Source organism: Mustela nigripes, chromosome 15 (assembly GCF_022355385.1).
Source record: "Mustela nigripes isolate SB6536 chromosome 15, MUSNIG.SB6536, whole genome shotgun sequence".
Classification (NCBI taxonomy): Eukaryota; Metazoa; Chordata; class Mammalia; order Carnivora; family Mustelidae; genus Mustela; species Mustela nigripes.
In genome coordinates this window covers 84,670,056-84,689,141 of record NC_081571.1, presented here as the reverse complement: position 1 = coordinate 84,689,141, position 19,086 = coordinate 84,670,056, and the positions used below count along the sequence as shown (strand labels likewise).

Here is a 19,086-nt window from a genome sequence, read left to right as displayed (position 1 = left end):
TGCACACGCGTGCTGGGTCCGCTTTGCAGGGAACGAGGAAACACATTTGCAGGAGACCCGGCATCGGCAGGCCGTGGAGGGAGGCGCCACAAGGCCCGCGGCCGGGGCTGCGATTCTGCGGGTGTGTCTGAGCCCCGACAGCCACGGAGAGCAAAAGGAGGGAGACTCACTATGTGCCGGGCCGCGAACACGCCGTCCACGAGGGCGCAGCAGAAGGCCGCCACCACGCCGAAGCTGACGAACACGATGGCCGCGACCAGCTGGGGCAGAGGGCAGAGAAGCGAGTGGGCGTCACGCGGCCCCGACAGCCACGCTGCCCACACACGGTCCAACGCCCCTGCCACCACCTCCAGCCTCTCCCCGCCTGCACCGCCCCGACTCGGCCGCCCCGGGGGCTCGGGGCCTCTCTCCCCCACACACCCCTGCCCCAACTCTGCCGACCCAGGGGGCTCGGGGCCTCTCTCCCCCACACACCCCTGCCCCGACTCGGCCGACCCAGGGGGCTGCATTCTTTCCAGTTCTTCCACATTGTAGACAGGGACCTTCTAGCCCCGGGTCCTCTGCACACGCCCCATGAATACGCAGATTATTAAATGGTCTGCAATTTCGTCCAGTTACAAACTCTGTGACAAAGACCCTGAGTACGTTCTGCGTCCAAAGCTGGTTTTCCGTGAGGGACTCTCCACAGGACGGACCCTGAGCCCACGAGACCCCACCCGTTCAGGGAGGACGCACCGGTCTCTGCACCTCGGCGTCAGAGAAGGGGCGCTTGTCCATGAAAGAGGCTTTGCCAGTGTTTACTCCCACCGTCTAGCACGGGTGTCCCCAAACCCGAAAGATGCTTCCTCTTAGTACCCGTTCAGATGCTGCCGTCTGAGGGCAAACAGGTCGCCAGTATTTCCACTTGCATTTCCATGCAGCTAAGAACCTTTTCTTGCATTTGTTGGACATTTCTTTAAACTTTTAGAATGTTTTGTGGAGTAATTTTAAACGGACTGAAACGAGGAACACAAACGGTGTGAAGAGCCCCCGGTCGCGCCTGCAGCTCCCCAGGACTCACGTCACCGGCACCGCAGCCCAGCCCTGGCCGGTCACCTCTCCCCGAGCACGGCTCCTGCACCAGCCAGCGGGTGTGTGCGTGGACTGGCTCCGGGGCTCCGCCTCAAGGGAGCGGGAACAGCAGAGCTGGGATTGGCGTTGGCGGGACCAGGCCGCAGCGTTGGGGGGACCAGGCTGCAGCGTTGGCGAGCGGCTCTCCGGCTCTCAGCCTGGACGTGGGCTTGGGGCTTCTTCCCCAGGTTGTCCGTGCATTTGCCCCCTGTGGCGCGAATGCCTTCGGGCGGGAGTCAGGCTACCGGCCGCTGCTGCATGGGGCCCGTGGCCTCTTCACCCTCATCAGCCTGAATTATTTATTTGTCCAACAAAGCCCAGGCAGCCGGTATGAAATGCCACCTGCCTGACACTCCAGGGCACAGAGCGGGGGCAGGAAGGCCACTCAGGGGCCGGGGCGAGGGCCAGCTCTGTGGCTCACCCTGGATCCCAGCCCCGCCAGCACCCAGGGGAAGTGGTTCCCTGACTTCACGAGGGCCGGTGAGCTGGTGACTGTCTGGTCCTCAGTTTCCCCATTTGGAGACAGAGGTGCTGGCCCCGACTCACTCTTGCCTGAACAGATCCTTCTGGAGCGTGTCCTTGGACTCTGTCAAAGACGTGACGAAGCCCGAGGTTGCCGGCTCGTCCCCACAGTCCGACGTTGCTGACGGTCCGTGACGAACTCATTGAAGGCCGGGCCGTGGCGGGGGGGCGGGGGGGCGCGGGGAGGGGGCGCGCAGAAAGCGCGGCCCACTGTTCCTCCAAACAACAAAGAACTGTGACACCGTGGCCCGGGGCGGCGCCTAAACCAGCTCTCCTGCAAACAGCTTCATCACGACAACCAGGCCGTCTGCGCGCACAAGGGCCGCCCAGCCCAGCGGGGGGCCCATGAGGACCGTGGCACCGGGCAGGGCTGCGCCGTCGCCCCGCTGACCCTGCAAGGTGGTCAGAGGCAAGAGTGCCTCCTTCGTCCCAGTGGGACCGGGAAGCCCCAGGGCTTCATCCTCGGGAAACTCCTGCGCACAGTGGCCAGGATGGGAAAGTCCCGGCACGTCGTCTGCAGAAGTTACCTGGCACCAGATTTCCCTGCATTCATACTGCTGCTGTGAAAAGTGCATTAAAACATCTAAAAAGATACAGCCGGCAGTTTCCAAGTTTCCTAGAAGGGAGGCCAGGCACCTCGTTTCCCAAAATACATAAATGAATGAACGAGAAACACCTACTTTGACAGCCGGGCCCTCGAGCTTCCTGCTTTGCCGGCCCGGCTGGTCCCCGAGCAACGTGGCCTGGCCTTGCCCAGCTCGGGCCTTCAGGGAGGACAGGCTGATCCGCTCCTACTGGCCCGAAACCCGAGGCGGCCCAGCCCCGTTCAGCATCGGGCCCCATCCCTGGCTCCTGCTCCAGGGGCAGCCTTGCGGCTCCCAGGGACAGACCCTGTCAGAAAGGGCCCACCATGTCCCTTGGGGCTGGTCCCCGACCAGGGGCCTGAGCATGAACAGTGTCACCTTCAAGCTCACAGGCCATGAGCACGTGTGTCCATCACGTCCTGACGGCTATGACCTTATGGTCATCTGCAGGGTAGGCCAACCTGCCTGCAATTTCAGGACCTTGGGACGCAGCCCTGTGCCTCCACCGGGTCTCCCAAGCCCTGTGGTCTCAGGAAGGGGGGTAGATGCCCTGACACAAACCCAAAGCCCACTCCCCAGTGAGAACGCCGCCAAGCACCCCTGAGCACACGGCCCATGATGCTCTAGACTACAGGGCACCCTGGACTACACAGGCCACACAGCCACGGCATTAACTCTCTTTCCGTGGCACCCTCCCCGCTTCTGCGTCTGCATCCCTCAGCCCCAACCATCCCCCCAGGCCACTCTGGGGTCCTCAAGGAGCTGGACTGTACCCAGTGACAACACTCCTAGAGTCCGGTGGGGCCTGGGGACAACCTGGCTGCTGGGTTCTCATCGGAAGTGGGTGCCCCCACCTCGTGCTCCCACACTGGGCTCAGGTGCCGGCCAGTACATCCACCAAGCACTGGCCACTTGTCTGAGAAGCTTCCAGAAGCAGCTCCGCGCCTGACCACTGGCAGCTGCTATGTCTCACCGCAGGCATCGCCAACTGCCCAGTGAGTTCCTCTTGCACGGACTCGGCAGCCCCCGGAGGAGGCCACACTCCATGTCCTGCCATGGGACCGGCTCTGACCCCACGGTGGCCCAGTGACCTCCCATGACATCTCTGCCCAGTTCCACTGAGAACATGCAGGACGCCCTTGGCCGCTGCCTGGCTGCCCCTGGCCATCCACCAGCAGACACGTCTGGTCAGCTCTCCCATAAACTGCCCCGTCCCTTGAAGGCTCTCATCAGCGTCGACCGGCCCAGCCTCTCTGCCCACCGCCCTCACAAAGTCACTGCCCCGGCCAGCATCGCGCTCCACACCACATGGGGCCACGGCACAAGCACTCGGCACGGGGGCCCTGAGCCCACAAGGACAGAGGTAAACCCTCAGCACAGGGCCATGAGCCCACGAGGACAGGGGAGACGGGCCTCCGTGCCCTGGTCCCCCCACCTGGAGAAGAGGAAGGGCACCTCTGGGCTTGCAGAGTTACACGGCAATAGGGAAGCCAGATGGAAAATCGGACACCAGTGGATAAAGTCGTGTTGACAATGCGGGAGAAAGAGAAAAAAGTGGGTGAGAGCTTGTCAACCTGTCGTGGACAGACTTCTCGACGGGGCACGAGACACACCCAGGGACTACTCAGGGCTGCCGTGGGGTCAGGTCTTGCTGGGCCAGCGGCGCGCTCAGGAGGGTTTGTGAAGGCCGGCCTTGGGGGCTATGAGCCCCCTGTTTGCAGGGGTGGAAGGGGGCAGGTGGGGAGGGGACGGGGGACTCCCGGGGACGATGACCCCAGCACGTGAAGACCAGGCTGGGAACTGGTGCGGAGCAAGGGCTGGTCTGCGGGTGACACCTGTAGGGGACACAGGCCTGGCAGAGTGGTCAGGCCACGGGGCTCAGGGAGACATCTGTGCCGACAGAAGGGGGTTAATCAGAAGGAGCAGATGGCCCCCGGCGCAGGTGCAGGGGCTCCCTCCGCCGCCCAGGGGCACTAGGTGGACGAGGCTGGCGGGGACGTGGTCTGCCACGGAGGACATCACCAGGCCCTCACCAGGGAGCCCGCGGGCCATCCTAACACCCCAAAGCAGGGGCCAGGATTCCTGGGCCGTCCCTCCCCAGGTGTCCCTTGTCCCCGTGCGTCCCTCGTCGCCTCTGTACTATCTACCCCCGCTGCCGCAACCCTGGGGCCCTGAGCCTCGCCCTGGTGCGCGTCGCCACACGGACTCCCGCCCCCCCGTGCCCCCCAGGCTGCAGGCCATCCACGCCCCGCCGTCCACGTCTTCCCGTTTCCAACCACAAGGACGGGGCTGGAAATCAACCACAGGTGGGAAAACGGAAAATCCGCACATGTGTGGAAACCAAACATCACAACCTACACAACCGTGGGTCAAAGAAGACGTCGGCAGCGAGGCCGGACCCAGGTTGAGGTGAACGGGTTGAAATCGAGAGCTCGGGAAGCAGCCGCAGGTCGGCGGGACTCTCGGCTGCAAACACACGGACGGAGCAGGCGGCTCTGGTCAGGCCCCGGACGCCAGCTCCCAGGCGGCCGCGGGAAGGGCAGAGGTCAGCGCGGAGAGGAAGCCCGGGGAGGGAAAGCCACGACAACCAGCGTTCCCGGAAGTCGGCTCTTTGAACACATCAACAAAGCTGCCACGTCCGTAGCTGAACTCAGAGGACAGGAACCAAAAGCCAGATGACTAAAATCAGAAGTGAACTTGGGAACATCGTTATCAACTTTACGGAAATTACAGGGATTATAAGAAGAGCCGGAGAACTACTATGCCAACAACTGTGGCCACGGAGACGATCCGATTCCTGGAAGCAGAAATCACCCGCACGGGGCGAGAGGAAACCGCAGATCTCACACCAAGTGAGACAGAGTCAGCCACGGGAACCACAGGGGAGACGCCAGCAGGTCTGCAGACGGGGCCGAGATAAGACCGACGGGACCCGCGCCGGGGGCAGAGCCCGGGCACACGCCGCCCCAGGGGCCTAGTCCACACGGCGAGCTCACCTTCTGGCTCCAGCCCACTTGGTACTTCCAACCCCCAGTCCCAGCCTCGGGACCAGCCCTTCTGAGCCTCCTCGGCCTCCACCGCGACTCCCAGCATGGCCCCCAGCGGGCGCCCTATCTGCCATGGGGACCGGAGCCCGTCCCGGTGCCCAGCCCGCTGTGCGCAGGGCAAGAAACAGAAGTCCCCGCACAGGACAGAGGACGCACGAGGGAGACCCGTGCCCTCTAAGCAGCAGTGGCCGTTCCTGCCGGTGTGACTGCTTTGAGGTAAAATCAGTCATGCCTGTTCCCTTGCTCTCTGTGGCCGGGCGGCCACAACACACCAGCTGTGGCTCTCCAGCAGAAGGTTCCCAGGCCCTTTCTAGACGGGGACATATCTGCACCCGTCCAGAAACTACTCAGATCTCCCAGGCAGGCGTCGTGGGGACACGTGGCAGCGGAAACAAATCCCAGCCCCTTTGTGAGCACGAACCCGTGGAAGCGGACACCCAGGAGCACCCGGTCGGGTCGGCGGGATGAGCGACCCCGGATGTTGGCTCGCAGGACCAGCGAGGGGGAGTCACGGAGGACGCAGGAAAGCTAAGGGTCGCGGGACGCTCCCTCCAGAGCGGCAAGTGCCGTCCAGCCCACGACGCACGCGGCCCCTGCGTGGCTCTCCGCACCCTACCCCTGCCGCCGGTGCTGCGCAGGAAGAAGGAGGCCGTGCAGGCGGCACTGAGGGGGGTGACGGGGTGGAGCTGGCAGGTGGCCCCGGCGGAGCCCCAAACGGGCAGCTCCGCCCAGAACAGTCCTCACGTGATCACGGCTGCTGTGAAGCAGGTCCTGACGGTCCCAGGCCTCAGCTCCTGGGCTTCAAAACCGGAGCTGGACCTACTTTCCCATCACAAGCCCCCGTGGGGCCCGTGGGGGGGGTCAGGGCAGCTCCAGAAGCTTCCCCCCACTTGCCTGCCCTTCTCCCAACACGAACCAGACTTCTGGAGGGTGTAGGTGGTGGCGTCTCTGCCGGAAGAAGTGGTCACCCTTGTCCTTCAACCACCCCCCCACACGGCCCAAGGAGTCGGAGAGGAGAAGGGTGAAAGAGCCGTGCGTTCCCATGCCGGGAGGGGCCGGTCAGACGCTGCCGGGAGGGTCCACCCTGCACCGCCCCCGGGGCACCTTCCCGTGTCCATGTTCGGGCTCCTCGGTGCCGCAAAGGGCGTCCCAGGCGGGTCCTGGGGACCCGCTGCCTTGGCTTCTGTGTGCGGAGCTAAGGGGCTAGACGGCCCCCAGTAAGGCTGGCGAGGGTCTCGCGTTGTCCAGACCCGAAGCAGAAGAGGTGAGGGGCGGAGCCGGGGCCCCATCACACGACACAGCAAGACCGGCTCCCCTGGACCGGACTGAGGCTGCCTGGGGTCCTAACTCGCGGCAGGAGACATTTCTCTGCGTGTCGACTCCCAGCAGCCTGATGGGTTCCATGGACTTTACACCAGGTCCCAGGAGGGCTGCCATGTCTGTGTGTGTGTCTACGTGTGTCTGTGTGTCTGCGCGGGTCTCACACGTACAGGGGCAGATGAGGCGGTTCACACGCGCTCTTGGTCCCTGGAGTGTCCTCCTGGCTCTGGTGCCGTGTGGACGGCAGAGCGGGCGGTGAAATCGATGACTCGTGTATCCGTCCAGGGCAGGAGAAGGCAGTAACTCACCATTAATAGAAAAATGTGAAAAGTTGGCTCATTCTGGGCATTTTTAAGACATCGCAGGAGACTCACTAGAGGCGGGCGGAGGTGATGGCAAGGCCACGCTCACAGGTTCTACCCCGAACCTTCCGACAGGGTAAACTATTTATAGAAGAAACAGTACTATGTCTGGTATTTGCTCCAAACAAAATGGGAAGAACGGGGTGGGGGCCAAGATGACCACGAGGTTCACTTACTTCCTCTGCCTACTTTTGCAGACGCTTAAAATGTCTATTGGAGGAAAGTGAAAAGAAATCAGGAAAGAAGAAAGCACCCTTACCTACCCGGCGCACGAGAAGGGTGTTCCCAGGGAACATGTGAAGGACTCTGACAAGTCTGTGATGCAAAGACAAGTCACAACTTCAAAATCAGCCGAGGATGTGCACGGCCATTTGCCTGCACAGAGAAAAGCCCAGGGAGCCCAGGAAGGAAGCCACAGGTCACCAGTGGAACCTACGAGACCCCATGTCATGCCCACCAGACAGCTGAGCCCGCGTGTCGGCCGGCTTGAGGAGCCCGGAGCCCTCGTGCGCGGCAGCTGGGGACACGGGGTGGCACAGCCGCTCTGGGAAACGGGCTGGTGGTTCTGTCAATGACTACCATGGACGCGGCCGTCTCACTCCTAGCCACGAAAACATGGGTCTTTGAACGTCCACAGCGGCCTGTTCACCAGCGCCCTAGGCGGCAATGGCCACCGAGCCCATCACTGATGACGGTGCACACGGCGGCCACCCGTTTGCTGGAACGCGACTCAGCCACGAAGCCACGTTGTCCTGACACGGCCACAGAGCAGCTGAGCCTGCGGGACAGGAACCGGGCACAGTGCGGTCCAGACCTAAAGCTGGTCGCGGGCGCCTGAGGCTGCAGATGGGGGACGGGGACCCAAGGCTGGCCGCGCAGGTTTCTGGCTGACAGGGTGGAACGTCCTCCCGTTGGCTCTGGTGACAGTGGCGTACCCACTAATGGCTAACAGTCACGGAGTTTAGCACATTAAATGTGTGAATTATGGCTCCGTAACGCTCTCCTAAAGGGGGGAGGAAACAGGCGCCCGTGAGCAGGTTGGGTCCGCTCGGCCCACGAGGCTGCCGCCGCCCACCACGTCACAGCCAGCGCCGCCCATCGGGGAAATGGTGCGGAGAAGCGGTCAGGGGCTGCCGACGCCAGCCACCTCGGCAGGAAGGTAGAGCTGGGCAGGGCGGAGGACGGCCCCCCAGGGGACGGCAACCCCAGACAGCGGACGCCAGGGCTGCAGCTTCTCCCCGCGTGGCCGTGGCCGGGAGCCTCTTTCCAAGCCCTGTGCCTTACGCCCTTCGTGCAGCTGTGAGCCTCTGACCTCCCCAGGGATGGTCACGTGTTAGTGGGGTTCAGCACGGAAGGAAATCTGTTTCTCCTGCTAAAGGTTCTTAAACGTCGCTTCGGGGAGGACACGGAAAGGGTCTCATGGGAATCTCTAGGGGACCCCTCCAGGGTGTCCTTGGGCAGACCCAGGAGCCAGGGTGCTTCTGTTTCTTGGGTCCTGCCTCTCCCCCCACCTGCGAGAGACTCCGGGCAGAGGGGGGCCTGCGCAAGGCAAGCAGGGTGGGGTCTCATGCCCCCCAGACGTGTGACAGAAGCCCCGGGGCCCCCTGTCCACCGCTGTGCAGCCAGCGGCCCAGAGCAGGTGCCGCCCACCCCAATACTAAGGATAAAACTCTTGTTTTTGCCAGAACCCAGACCTCTCTGACCTGCTCGCTCCCCAGCCCCATCCCAGGACCTGCCCCCACCCCTTCTGCCCCAGGGGCCGTTCCCTCGGTGTGGGTGACGACAGTGGCCACCACGGCTCAGCCACAGACCTTCGCTGTCAGCCAGGAGCAGGGACATGTAGGGTCCTCTGCCGCAGCTGTCGCACGCCGTGAGAGCCCGAGAGGCTGTGGCTGGAGAGCAGACACAGCCACGTGGCCCCAAACCCCTCTGAAAACCTCTCAAAATGCAACACTCGCTGCCACCGTGGACTAGGAAAGTGACCGACTATTCTTGGAGCTCCGGCCCTGAACAGCACATCAGCAAACAGACACGACACTGAAATCATGAATCGAGGTACAGTGTTCGGAAAACTGATCGAGGTTGGCATTCATACGCCCCGTATCTCTCCTCCTCTGTAAAGCCCGTCCCAGCCCTGGGCCCCTCTGCTTGTCCAGCAACTCCCCGTCTCTCCTCAGCTGAGGAGAGCCCATTCCCAACACACCCCACACCCTGAACTTTTCTTCCTGGGCCTCAACATCAGCGGCTAGGTGGTCGGAGACACCCAGGATCCTGGAAGCCCGCTCACTCAGACTAACTGTGAAGGGCACCCACTCATCCCTGAGTCCAGACTTGCGCAGTGCACAGCCTGGGGAACGTGAGCCCAGATCCTAGGTTGCTGGACTGGGGTGGGCGGCTTTCCTAGGACGCCCATCCATAGCCGTAACACACTCTGGTCAGAGCACACCCTTATGACCCCGCATTCAGAAGAAACCGTGAACATTCTTACCATTTGCTTTCTATTCTCCACCAGGTTGAGGCCAGTAATTCCTAAGAAAGCTCCGAAGCCGAGCTGCCCAGAAAGAAGAACGGGGGGAAAGCCTCTGGTTAGCGCCCGAGCCGCCGGCCAGCCCTCACGCAAGCAACGCCCAGGACATTGCCACCCTTAGAAGGCTTTCGGCCAAGGGACAAGGCCACTGGTCCCGCCCCCTGACACCCTGACCACCGAGAAGCAGACAGGCCCCTGCCCACTGCGGTGGGCTTCTCGGGCTCAGGCTATGCCGGTGACTGGAATCGAGGTTGCTGAAACCTGACGCGTCTCAACTTCCATGTTCAACTGCTTCAAGTCCTGATCGCAGAAAGGAGCGTCGCATGGGCTCCCTCAGCCAGCATGGGGGGACAGCCCCGTGTCCGGGGTCCCCTCACCCCCCACCCCCGGCAGAAAGGTGGGGCCCCCGGAATACAGGCAGCTCTGAAGCCTTCACTGGTGAGACTTTCTCTGCACAAACACTCCGTGTATGTGGCCTCAAACACCGCACGGGCAGATCCCGCAGATCGTAAATAAAATAAAGGAGGTGCGGTGGGGACCCTGGAGCGGAGTCTGCTGCGGCAGCAGTGCCTGGAGTGGAGTCTGCTGCGGCGGCAGTGCGCATGAATGCTCAACCCTCGACCATCCTGAGCTGGGGAGCACTTCCTGCGGGATCTCAGTCGCTGTCCTGTCTGCCAGGGTGTTCCTGCCCGCAGCCTAAGTGCGGCGTGGATGGCGGCCCTCCTGCTGCCCCAGGAGAGGGACTGACCGGCACAACCACAGCTGGGGCTCCTCGGCCGGCCTCCCCTAAGATGCGTGTCTGTTCTCCCAGACGGGGTGCGGTCAGCTGTTTTGGGGTGGGTTCAATCCGGAGGTCCTGGGCTAAGTCCAGGCCAGGGTCTGTCCTGCTCTAGCGCCCAGGCCATGACCAGCTTGGGCATCCTCCACCACCAGCACCTCCCCCCTCTCCAGCTCCGACCGTGCACCTGCCCTCCTGCACTCGCATGGGCCCCCCGTGCTCACGCCACCCCGGCCACATGAGGCAGGATGACGGTGTCTCTTGGGGCTGGCCAGCCAGCAGCCAGCACAGCCACAGGGCCCAGGGAGGATACAGGTGCCTCCGGGGGCAGATTCTGCTGACCACGACCACCCACAGTGGCTTCCCCGCCTTACGCTCCAACCCCATGAGCGGGAGTAGAGACTGTAACCCCCCGTGGCCCTCCCAACAGGCCCCAAGGGCAGCAGCACTCACGATGATCCCAGGGTAGTAGCCCCCCACGGTCACGTTCTCCGTCTGGGTGGTGGCGGCGAGGCCGACGGTCAGAATGGCGGCAGAGACCACGAGCAGAGACCCCACAGACCAAAGGGCGTCCTTTTTTCTCCTTGCAAACCCTTCTAGAAGGAGTACAAATGAGGAACCATCAGCAACAGGTTGGGTTCAGAGCGGGGTCCCCCCAGACCCACTTTCTGCCCAGGCCACTCCCTCCTCAGGTGACCGAAGTGGCCTCTGGAAGGCCCCAGCCCACCCACAGACACGGATGCCTCTTTCCAGGGCAGGAAATCAGGGCGTCCCTCCCCACGCACCTCACATGAGAGGTCCCCACCCGGCTCCTGGATGTCTTTCCTAAGGACACGCGTCGGCACCACGCAGCCTCACTCGCAGTTCCGTGTTCCCACAGCGGGGGATTGCTTCAGGATTCAACACCCGACATCGGACCCCCAGTGCTGACCCCATGAGGGTGAGTGGGGACATTCTCTCCCTGCTCTGCCCTCTTGCCTCAGAGATAGTGCCCCCAGGGCTCACCCCCAAACCAATGCCCACCCTGGTCTGTATGTCCCCCAGAGCCTTCATCCTGGCAGCCCTCAGCAGAGGTCATGCCTGACCATTTATCATCCCGCGAAACAAAGAGTGTTCATTAGGACCTGCAGAAAATCTCTCGGAGGAGCCCGTCCCTCGGCCTTTCTCCCTGTCAGCCTTTCTGCTGCTCGAATAAGACCATAAAGCCCCAGAGGTCATTCTGGGCCCGGAGGGCACCTTGCAAATGGAGGCCACACTTGCAGGATGGCGGAGCTGGAAGACAGGCCTGGGCTGTCTACCTCCAAACTCACGTAAGCAGAATAAGGTCTCGGACCACAGCCGCCACTTTGGGAGTCCCAGGATCTGTAGGCAAACATCATTCTAGATGTCATGGAACTCTGGAAAGCAGCCATAAAGGAGACCTTCTGCCTCGAGTCTTGACGTCTGGGTTTCTCATTCATCTAACGTTCTTCCCTGGGGTGTGTCTCGGGGAAGGCGGGGAGGCCTCCCTTCCAGGCACCGTTCACACACAGGCACCCACGGCCAGCGCAGCAGCGGGGGCTGCCCAGCCGAGGCAGCCGGCCAGGAGAGAATCCACGCCGAGTGCAGACACGCTGTTGGGGTTTCGCTTTTTCAAAGCTTAACTATCTCCCTGTGATTCCAAAATGAAATCAGGCTGAAAGAAAAACAGGGTGGCAGGGGCAGGAGACCAAGACGACATCAGCTCGCAGCCGATCAGCTGGACAGTTATCAGACCATTCTGAACACCGACACACTCAACAGGAGATTGAAGAGAAGAAGAGCTGCGATTCTAGGAACAGAAAATCGACCACCTTCTGTAAGGTAGGACGTGCGGAGACGTGAATCCAACGTGATGGGAAGCTAGACTGTGGGGGAGGGGCCAGCTCCCGGCAAGCGGCGGAGCAGCGGAGCACAAAATCTGAACTTCTAGAAGTCGGCTCCATGGAGGGACGTCACTCCAGAGGCTAAGAGGGGGGTGGAGCCCTCGCGGGGACAGCATGGTCTCAGGTCCCACAGGGTCACCAGAGGATCGGGGGTGCCTGAGTGAGGCAGAGCTCGCGGGTATCAGAGTAGGAAAGCCGGCTGCAGAGAGGGAGCCAAAGGTCGGTTCTCAGGTCAGGGTCACCTTAAACCGTGACCCGAGGCACAGTCGGGCCACTACCCTTCAAGCAGGGACCCCACAGGTGGCAGATCTCCCAGGGGGAGTGGCTCAGGAGCCTGCGGCAGGAATGTGCTGGGTTTGGAGACTCCAAACGGGACTGCGCGCCAGAGACAGAGACGCTCGGTCACAAACCAGGGGAGTTCAGAGCGCCGCCAGAGACCAGGGAGACGGGAGGGACCGACGGCTTCTCTCAGCAGGGGCACAGAGGAGGGGGCCCCGGGCTCTCACCTCCTCCTGGCTGGAGATAGGGAGTCCACCATTTCCATTCCCAGAATGAAATTCTACGGAAATTGTTCGGGGAACAAAAGCTCCGAGAGCGAACCTGAGCAGATGGCTTAGCCCGACCCCTGGCAAGGGCGGTGCAATTCCGCCTCAGGCAAAGACACTTGAGAATCAGAGCAACGGGCCCCTCCCCCAGATCAGCAAGAACATCCAGCCACGGCCAAGCTCACCGATCAAGGAGAACTGCAAACTCCAGAGCTGGGGAAAGCAATGCAGAGAATTCATGGTTTTCCCATGATCCATTATATTGCACAGTTAATTTTTTAAATTTGATTCCTGCTTACTCTATTTTTTAACTTTTCCTCTTTCCTATTTTAACCTTTCAAATTATTTTATCTTTAGAAATATTTTTAACTTTCCATTGTTATAGGAGTATTCTATCCCTTCATTGTATTTAACCTTATTTTAGAATACATATAGGTTCTTTTTCTTTAAAAATTTGGGATACAATTTCTTCTAATAGATCAAAATATACTTTAAATGTAGCACAAGGCTCTGTTCTAGTCTCCAGCCTGATCACATACTTTCCTCTTTTTCTGTTTTCTTTGTTCATTTTTAAAGAAGATTTTTACTTATTTATTGGACAGAGAGAGACAGCGAGAGAGGGAGCACAAGCAAGGGGAGCGTGAGTGGGAGAAACATGCCTCTGGTGGAGCTGGGAGCCCAAAGCGGGGCTCGATCCCAAGACCCTGGGATTATGATCTGAGCCAAAGGCAGAGGCTTAACAGTTGACCCACCCAGACACCCCTCTTCTTACTCCTTTTTCAACCAACTTCATATATATAAATTCCTTTTTTAGAATCTTTTTAAATTTTTATCTTTACAGTCAGATTCCATCCCTTCGTCGTGTTTACCCTTCTTCTTCTGCATACATGTAAGTTTTTCTTTCTTTAAAATTTTGGGAGGTAGTTTCTTCTAACAGACCAAAATACCCAAAACCAAGTGTTTGGCTATGTTCTACTCACCAGTCTAATATATGTATATATTTTTCTTTTTTCCCAGTTTTTTTCACCCCCCAGTTTTTGGTCTCTTCTGATCTGGTTAGTGTATATTTTTCTGGGGTCATTGCTTCGCTTTTAGTATTTTGTTCTCTCATCCATCTATTCTTATGTGGATAAAATGATAAGGCAGAAAAACCACACAAAAAATAATAAATAAAAGAACAAGTAGCAGTACCGAAGTCTAGGGACCTAATCAATTCGGACATGAGTAATATGTCAGAACCAGAGTTCAGAATGACGGTTCTCAAGGAGCTTGCTGGGCTCGAGAAAAGCTTAGAAGATACTAGAGAAGCCCTTTCTGGAGAAATAAAAGAACTAAAATCTAACCAAGTTGTAATTTAAAAAGCTATTAATGAGATGCAATAAAAATGGAGGCTCTCACTGCTAGGATGAATGAGGCAGAAGAGAGAATTGGTGGTACAGAAGACCAAATGACAGAAAATTAAGAAGCTGAGCAAAAGACAGACAAACAACTATTAGACCACAAGGGGAGAATTCAAGAGATAAGTGATACCATAAGACAAAACAATATTAGAATAATTGGGATTCCAGAAGAAGAAGAAAGAGGTGGGGGGCAGAAGGTATATTGGAGCAAATTATAGCAGAGGATTTCCCTAATTTGGTGACGGGAACAAGCACCAAAATCTAGGATGCACAGAGAATCCCGCTCAACTCAATAAAAATAGGTCCACACTCCATCATCTAATAGTAAAACTTACAAGTCTCAGTGACAAAGAAAAAATCCTGAAAGCAGCTCGGGACAAGAGTCTGTAACATACAATGGTAAGAATATTAGATTGTCAGCATACCTATCCACAGGGAGCTGGCAGGCCAGAAAGAGCTGGCATGATGTACTCAGAGCACTAAATGAGAAAAACATGCAGCCAAGAATACTATATCCAGCTGGACTGTCACCAAATAGAGAAGGAGAGATAAAAACCTTCTAGGACAAACAAAAATTGAGAGAACTTGCAAACACCAAACCAGCTCTATAGGAAATATTGAAAGGGCTCCTCTAAACAAAGAGAGAGCCTAAAATTAGTAGGCCAGAAAGGAACAGAGAATATGCAGTAACAGTCGCCTGACAGGCAATACAATGGCACTAAATTCATCTCTCAATAGTTACCCTGAATTTGAATGGGCTAAATGCCCCAATCAAAGGACACAAGGTGTCAGAATGGATTAAAAAAAAAAAAACATCAATATGCCAACTGCAAGAAACTCACTTTAAACCCAAAGACACCTCCAGATTTAAAGTGAGGGGGTAGGAAACAATTTGCCAGGCTAATGGACATTAAAAGAAAGCTGGGGTGGCAATCCTTATTTCAGATAATTTAGATTTTAAGCCAAAGGCTATAAAAAGAGATGATAAAGGACACTATATCATACATAAAGGGTCTGTCCAACAAGAAGATTTAACAATTTCAAATATCTGTGCCTCTAACGTGGGAGCAGCCAATTATATAAACCAATTAATAACAAAATCAAAGAAACATATTGACAATAATACAGTAATAGTAGGGGACTTTAACACCTCCCTCACTGAAATGGACAGATCATCCAAGCAAAAGAAAGAGTCAATAAAACCAAAAGACAACTAAGATATTTGTAAACGACATATCGGATAAAGGGCTAGTATCCAAAATCTACAAAGAACTTATCAAACTCAACACCCAAAGAACAAATAATCCAATCAAGAAATGGGCAGACGACATGAAAAGACATTTCTGCATAGAAGACATCCAGATGGCCAACAGACCCATGAAAAAGTGCTCCACATCACTCGGCATCAGGGAAATACAAATCCAAACCACAATGAGATGCCACCTCACACCAGTCAGAATGGCTAAAATTAACCAGTCAGGAAATGACAGATGCTGGCGAGGATGCGGAGAAAGAGGAACCTCCTGCACTGTTGGTGGGAATGCAAGCTGGTACAGCCACTCTGGAGGTTCCTCAAAAAGTTGAAAATAGAGCTACCCTATGACCCAGCAATCGCACTACTGGGTATTTACCCTAAAGATACAAACGTAGTGATCCGACGGGGCACGTGCACCTGAATGTTCACAGCAGCAATGTCCACAATAGCCAAACTATGGAGAGAACCTAGATGTCCATCCACAGATGAATGGATCAAGAAGACGTGGTTCATATACACAATGGAATACTATGCAGCCATCCAAAGAAATGAAATCTCGCCGTTTGCAACGACGTGGATGGAACTAGAGGGTATTACGCTGAGTGCCATGCGTCAAGCGGAGAAAGACAATGATCATATGATCTCCCTGATATGAGGAAGTGGAGAGGCAGGTGGGGGGTTGGGGGGAAGGGAGGGAAAAATGAAACAAGACGGGATCGGGAGGGAGACAAACTGTAAGAGACTCTGCATCTCACAGAACAAACAGAGGGTTGCAGGGAGGAGAGGGGCCGGTGGGGGTTATGGACATCGGGGAGGGCATGTGCCATGGTGAGTGCTGTGACGTGTGTTAACCTGGAGATTCACAGACCTGAGCCCCTGGGGCTAATGCTACATTGTATGTTAATAAAAAAGGAAAAGACAAAATCGGGTGTTTCATTGCACTCCCAGTTCTTCCGTCAACATCGTGTGTGTTTGGGGGGGAGCGGCCGCGGATCTGAGCCCAACTCCGGGCCGGCCGCTGCACACACTCACGTGACGCCCCCGACGCTTTGGGTGTGACTGCGCACACCTCTGGTGGCTCCGCGAAGCTCAATGGCAAGCCCAGGCGCGGCCCCCGCGACGGGGACCCTTACACGCGCAGAAGCGAGTCGCCCGTGAGCTCACACGCACGTCCTACTCCTCAAACACTTTCGGCTGCTTTTTCCTCAGTTTGTGTATCGCACACGTTAGGCCCAAGGCGTCAGACGGTCCGGCGTCCGCTCCCTGCGGCGCACCTGCCGCGGCCTCGCAGCGCCTCGCACACCCGCCCGGCAGCACGTCCCGGTCCGAGCCCGCAGGGACGCTCCCGTGGCCGCTCACGGAGCCAGAAGCCAAGCACGGCTCCCCGGGCCTTCCCGCGTCCTCCGCTTTGTCCCGGGTCTGACCTTCCCTCCGAGGCTGCGGCTCCAGGAGGCGCCGGTCCGGCATCGCTCCCAGACAGTCCCCAGGTGAGCCGGGGGCCGGAAGGACAGCGGCGGGGCCCACACGGGGCGCGGGAAGCTCGGCGCCGGCCAGCGGCGGTGTCCTGACCCCACGCACAACACAGGTAGCAAGAAGACTCCTGCCCGTACACACTGTTTCTCAACACAGGACATGACATAAAAATAAGGGAACGAGAAAGAAACTCAAGGAAGGAAGGTAGGACATCTTTATAATTACCCTAAGACATGCAAAAACGATCTGGTTTTGGAGACAAAATGGTCCTGCACTGGAGGAAGACCGCAGAGCCCCCAGTCCGGCCCCTGAGTCCTCCTGCCCGTCTCCAGACTGTCAGCATGTGCGCTGCTACGAGCGATGGATCCCACCTCAACCAAGATCTCTCCTGTCTGCTTTCTACCCCACGGACAGCTGCCCAGACCGGCCGGGTGGCCTCCAGCCGCCCAGAGGGGAGGCCCGTGAAGCAGGATCTGTCTGCCCTGTTTGCTGCTGGAGCCCACACCCGGCTCAGACCGACAGGCAGCTTTCTGAGTGTGGCCTGGAGGCCCTGACCTCAGTTTCCTGCCCTGGACAGGAGAGGCAGTGACAGCCAGCAGCTTTACCCAGCCCTCAATGCTGCAAGTGGCAGAGAGAGCACGAGAGAGCTGGGGGCGCAGGGAGGTCGGGAAAGGCTCATCGCGGGTGGAGAGCACATTGCGACAGGTAGCGGGTGCTGTTAACCGGCTTTCCTCCCTCTGGGAGAGGCGTTTGAGGGGTGACGCTGAAGGCCACCAGCGGCATCTCCCCGTTACCCCTGCCCGAGCCCTCTCCCTGCCACGGCTCCTGGGGAAGCCTGGCCGCATCCAGGCGGAGCAGATCCTGTCCCGGAGACCGGGGGCTGCAGCTGGGAAGCGTCCCGGGTCACAGTCTCCCTGAAACAGGGCCTCGGCCTCCCGGAGAGAAGCCACGTGGGGACACCTGGTCCCAGAGGCAAAGTGACGTCCCCTGGGGAAAGAGACCCGTGCAGAACCCTGCGACTCAGCCACCTGCTTCCTGTTTCCTGATATGGGGGACAGGGGCAGCGTGCTGACCGCAGAAACATCGAGGGACAGGACTCAGAAGGCCAGCCAGCTGCCCCAGTGTCTGTGCTTTAGGTAAGAGCCCAATCCTGGTAGAACTCCTCATCAGAAGTGCTCTTCGAACCAGCCGTCACTGCAGGGTGATGACATAGTAACAAGCAGTGACAGCCCTCATTGTCACCATCGCTGGTAAGGAAGCGCCCAGGGAGTAAGCGGGGTCTGGAGGAGAAAACAGGCTCACGGAGCACCGAGCGTGGAGGGTGGGGTGCGTCTGTTTCTTTCAACCAAGAAGCCAGATTCTTTTGTCATTCATTATTTAACAATCAAACAACATCGACCCCTCTGGCTTTTAATAAGAGACGCCCCAAAGGTGCCACAGGCAGCCGGGCACGTCCAGTGGGACACCCCCCCACCCCCCGCAGGGAGCCTCAGAGGCGCACAGGGCCTGTCCTGCAGGTCTCCACTGGGAAGCAAGTCTCGCTGCCCCTTTCAGAGTCTGCCCGGACCCCCCTGAGGAAAACACACCCTCTCTTCTGGCCCCTGAGCCTCCTCCAGGCTGCGGCAGGTCTGGCCAAAGAACAGGGTTCCAGGAACTTGTGGGGCAGAAGGCTGTGGGGGGTCGGAACAGAGCTGCGGCCAAACTAGGGCAGCCGCCACCATCCCTTGAACCAAGGTCTAGCAACGCCTGGGCTAGGGCAGGGGAGGCGGAGGGCAGGATCCCTGGTAACAACTGGGTGACAGGGAGGTCCCTCGACCCTGCCCTCGACCCCCGCCCAGGACCGCAGCCCGCGGCCTGTCCCAGCACAGCCAGGATGCCAGCGGCTCTCTCACCTGTCGTGTCCAGCAGGGCCAGGGGCCCAGGCGCCGGCGGCTGCATCCCGGGGGAGGGCCTGCCGTCCGGGTGCCCAGGGCACGGAGGCTGTCTGGGCTGGCAGGGGTCCCCCAGGATCGGAGGATCTGAGGCCCTGAGCCCCGCCCCTTCTCTGTACGGACCGCCTCCTTCCCACCTGCACTCCCTCCCTCCCCCTGCCGCCGCAGGTCCGGATACTGGGGGAGGGGCAGGAAGTGGAAGGCCTAGAGGGAGACCAGCTGGGGACTCCTGCGGGGTCTCTGGCCGGGGCTGCGGGGCTGCGGGGCTGCGGGGCTGCGGGGTGTGCCTTGTTAGGGATGGACGCGGCGGGGCCGGCCCACCTGCCCT

General features: G+C 58.7%; 1 protein-coding gene across 9 annotated transcripts in view; it reads right to left on the bottom strand.

Annotated features, from left to right (window-relative positions):
• The window catches only part of TMEM255B (transmembrane protein 255B), a 47,214-nt gene extending 28,128 nt beyond the window's left edge, over window positions 1-19,086 (bottom strand). For 2 of the 9 annotated variants that reach the window (XM_059378068.1, XM_059378073.1), the window contains exons 1-4: window positions 18,720-19,080; window positions 10,704-10,846; window positions 9,434-9,496; window positions 171-260 (exon numbers count right to left, since the gene is read on the bottom strand). In XM_059378068.1, the coding sequence (XP_059234051.1) occupies window positions 171-260; window positions 9,434-9,496; window positions 10,704-10,846; window positions 18,720-18,765 (342 nt within the window). In that variant the 5' untranslated portion in view covers window positions 18,766-19,080. Of the gene's footprint in view, window positions 1-170; window positions 261-9,433; window positions 9,497-10,703; window positions 10,847-18,719 lie in introns of all 9 variants that reach the window. The other 7 variants (XM_059378075.1, XM_059378076.1, XM_059378070.1 and 4 more) reach the window with 7 other exon arrangements.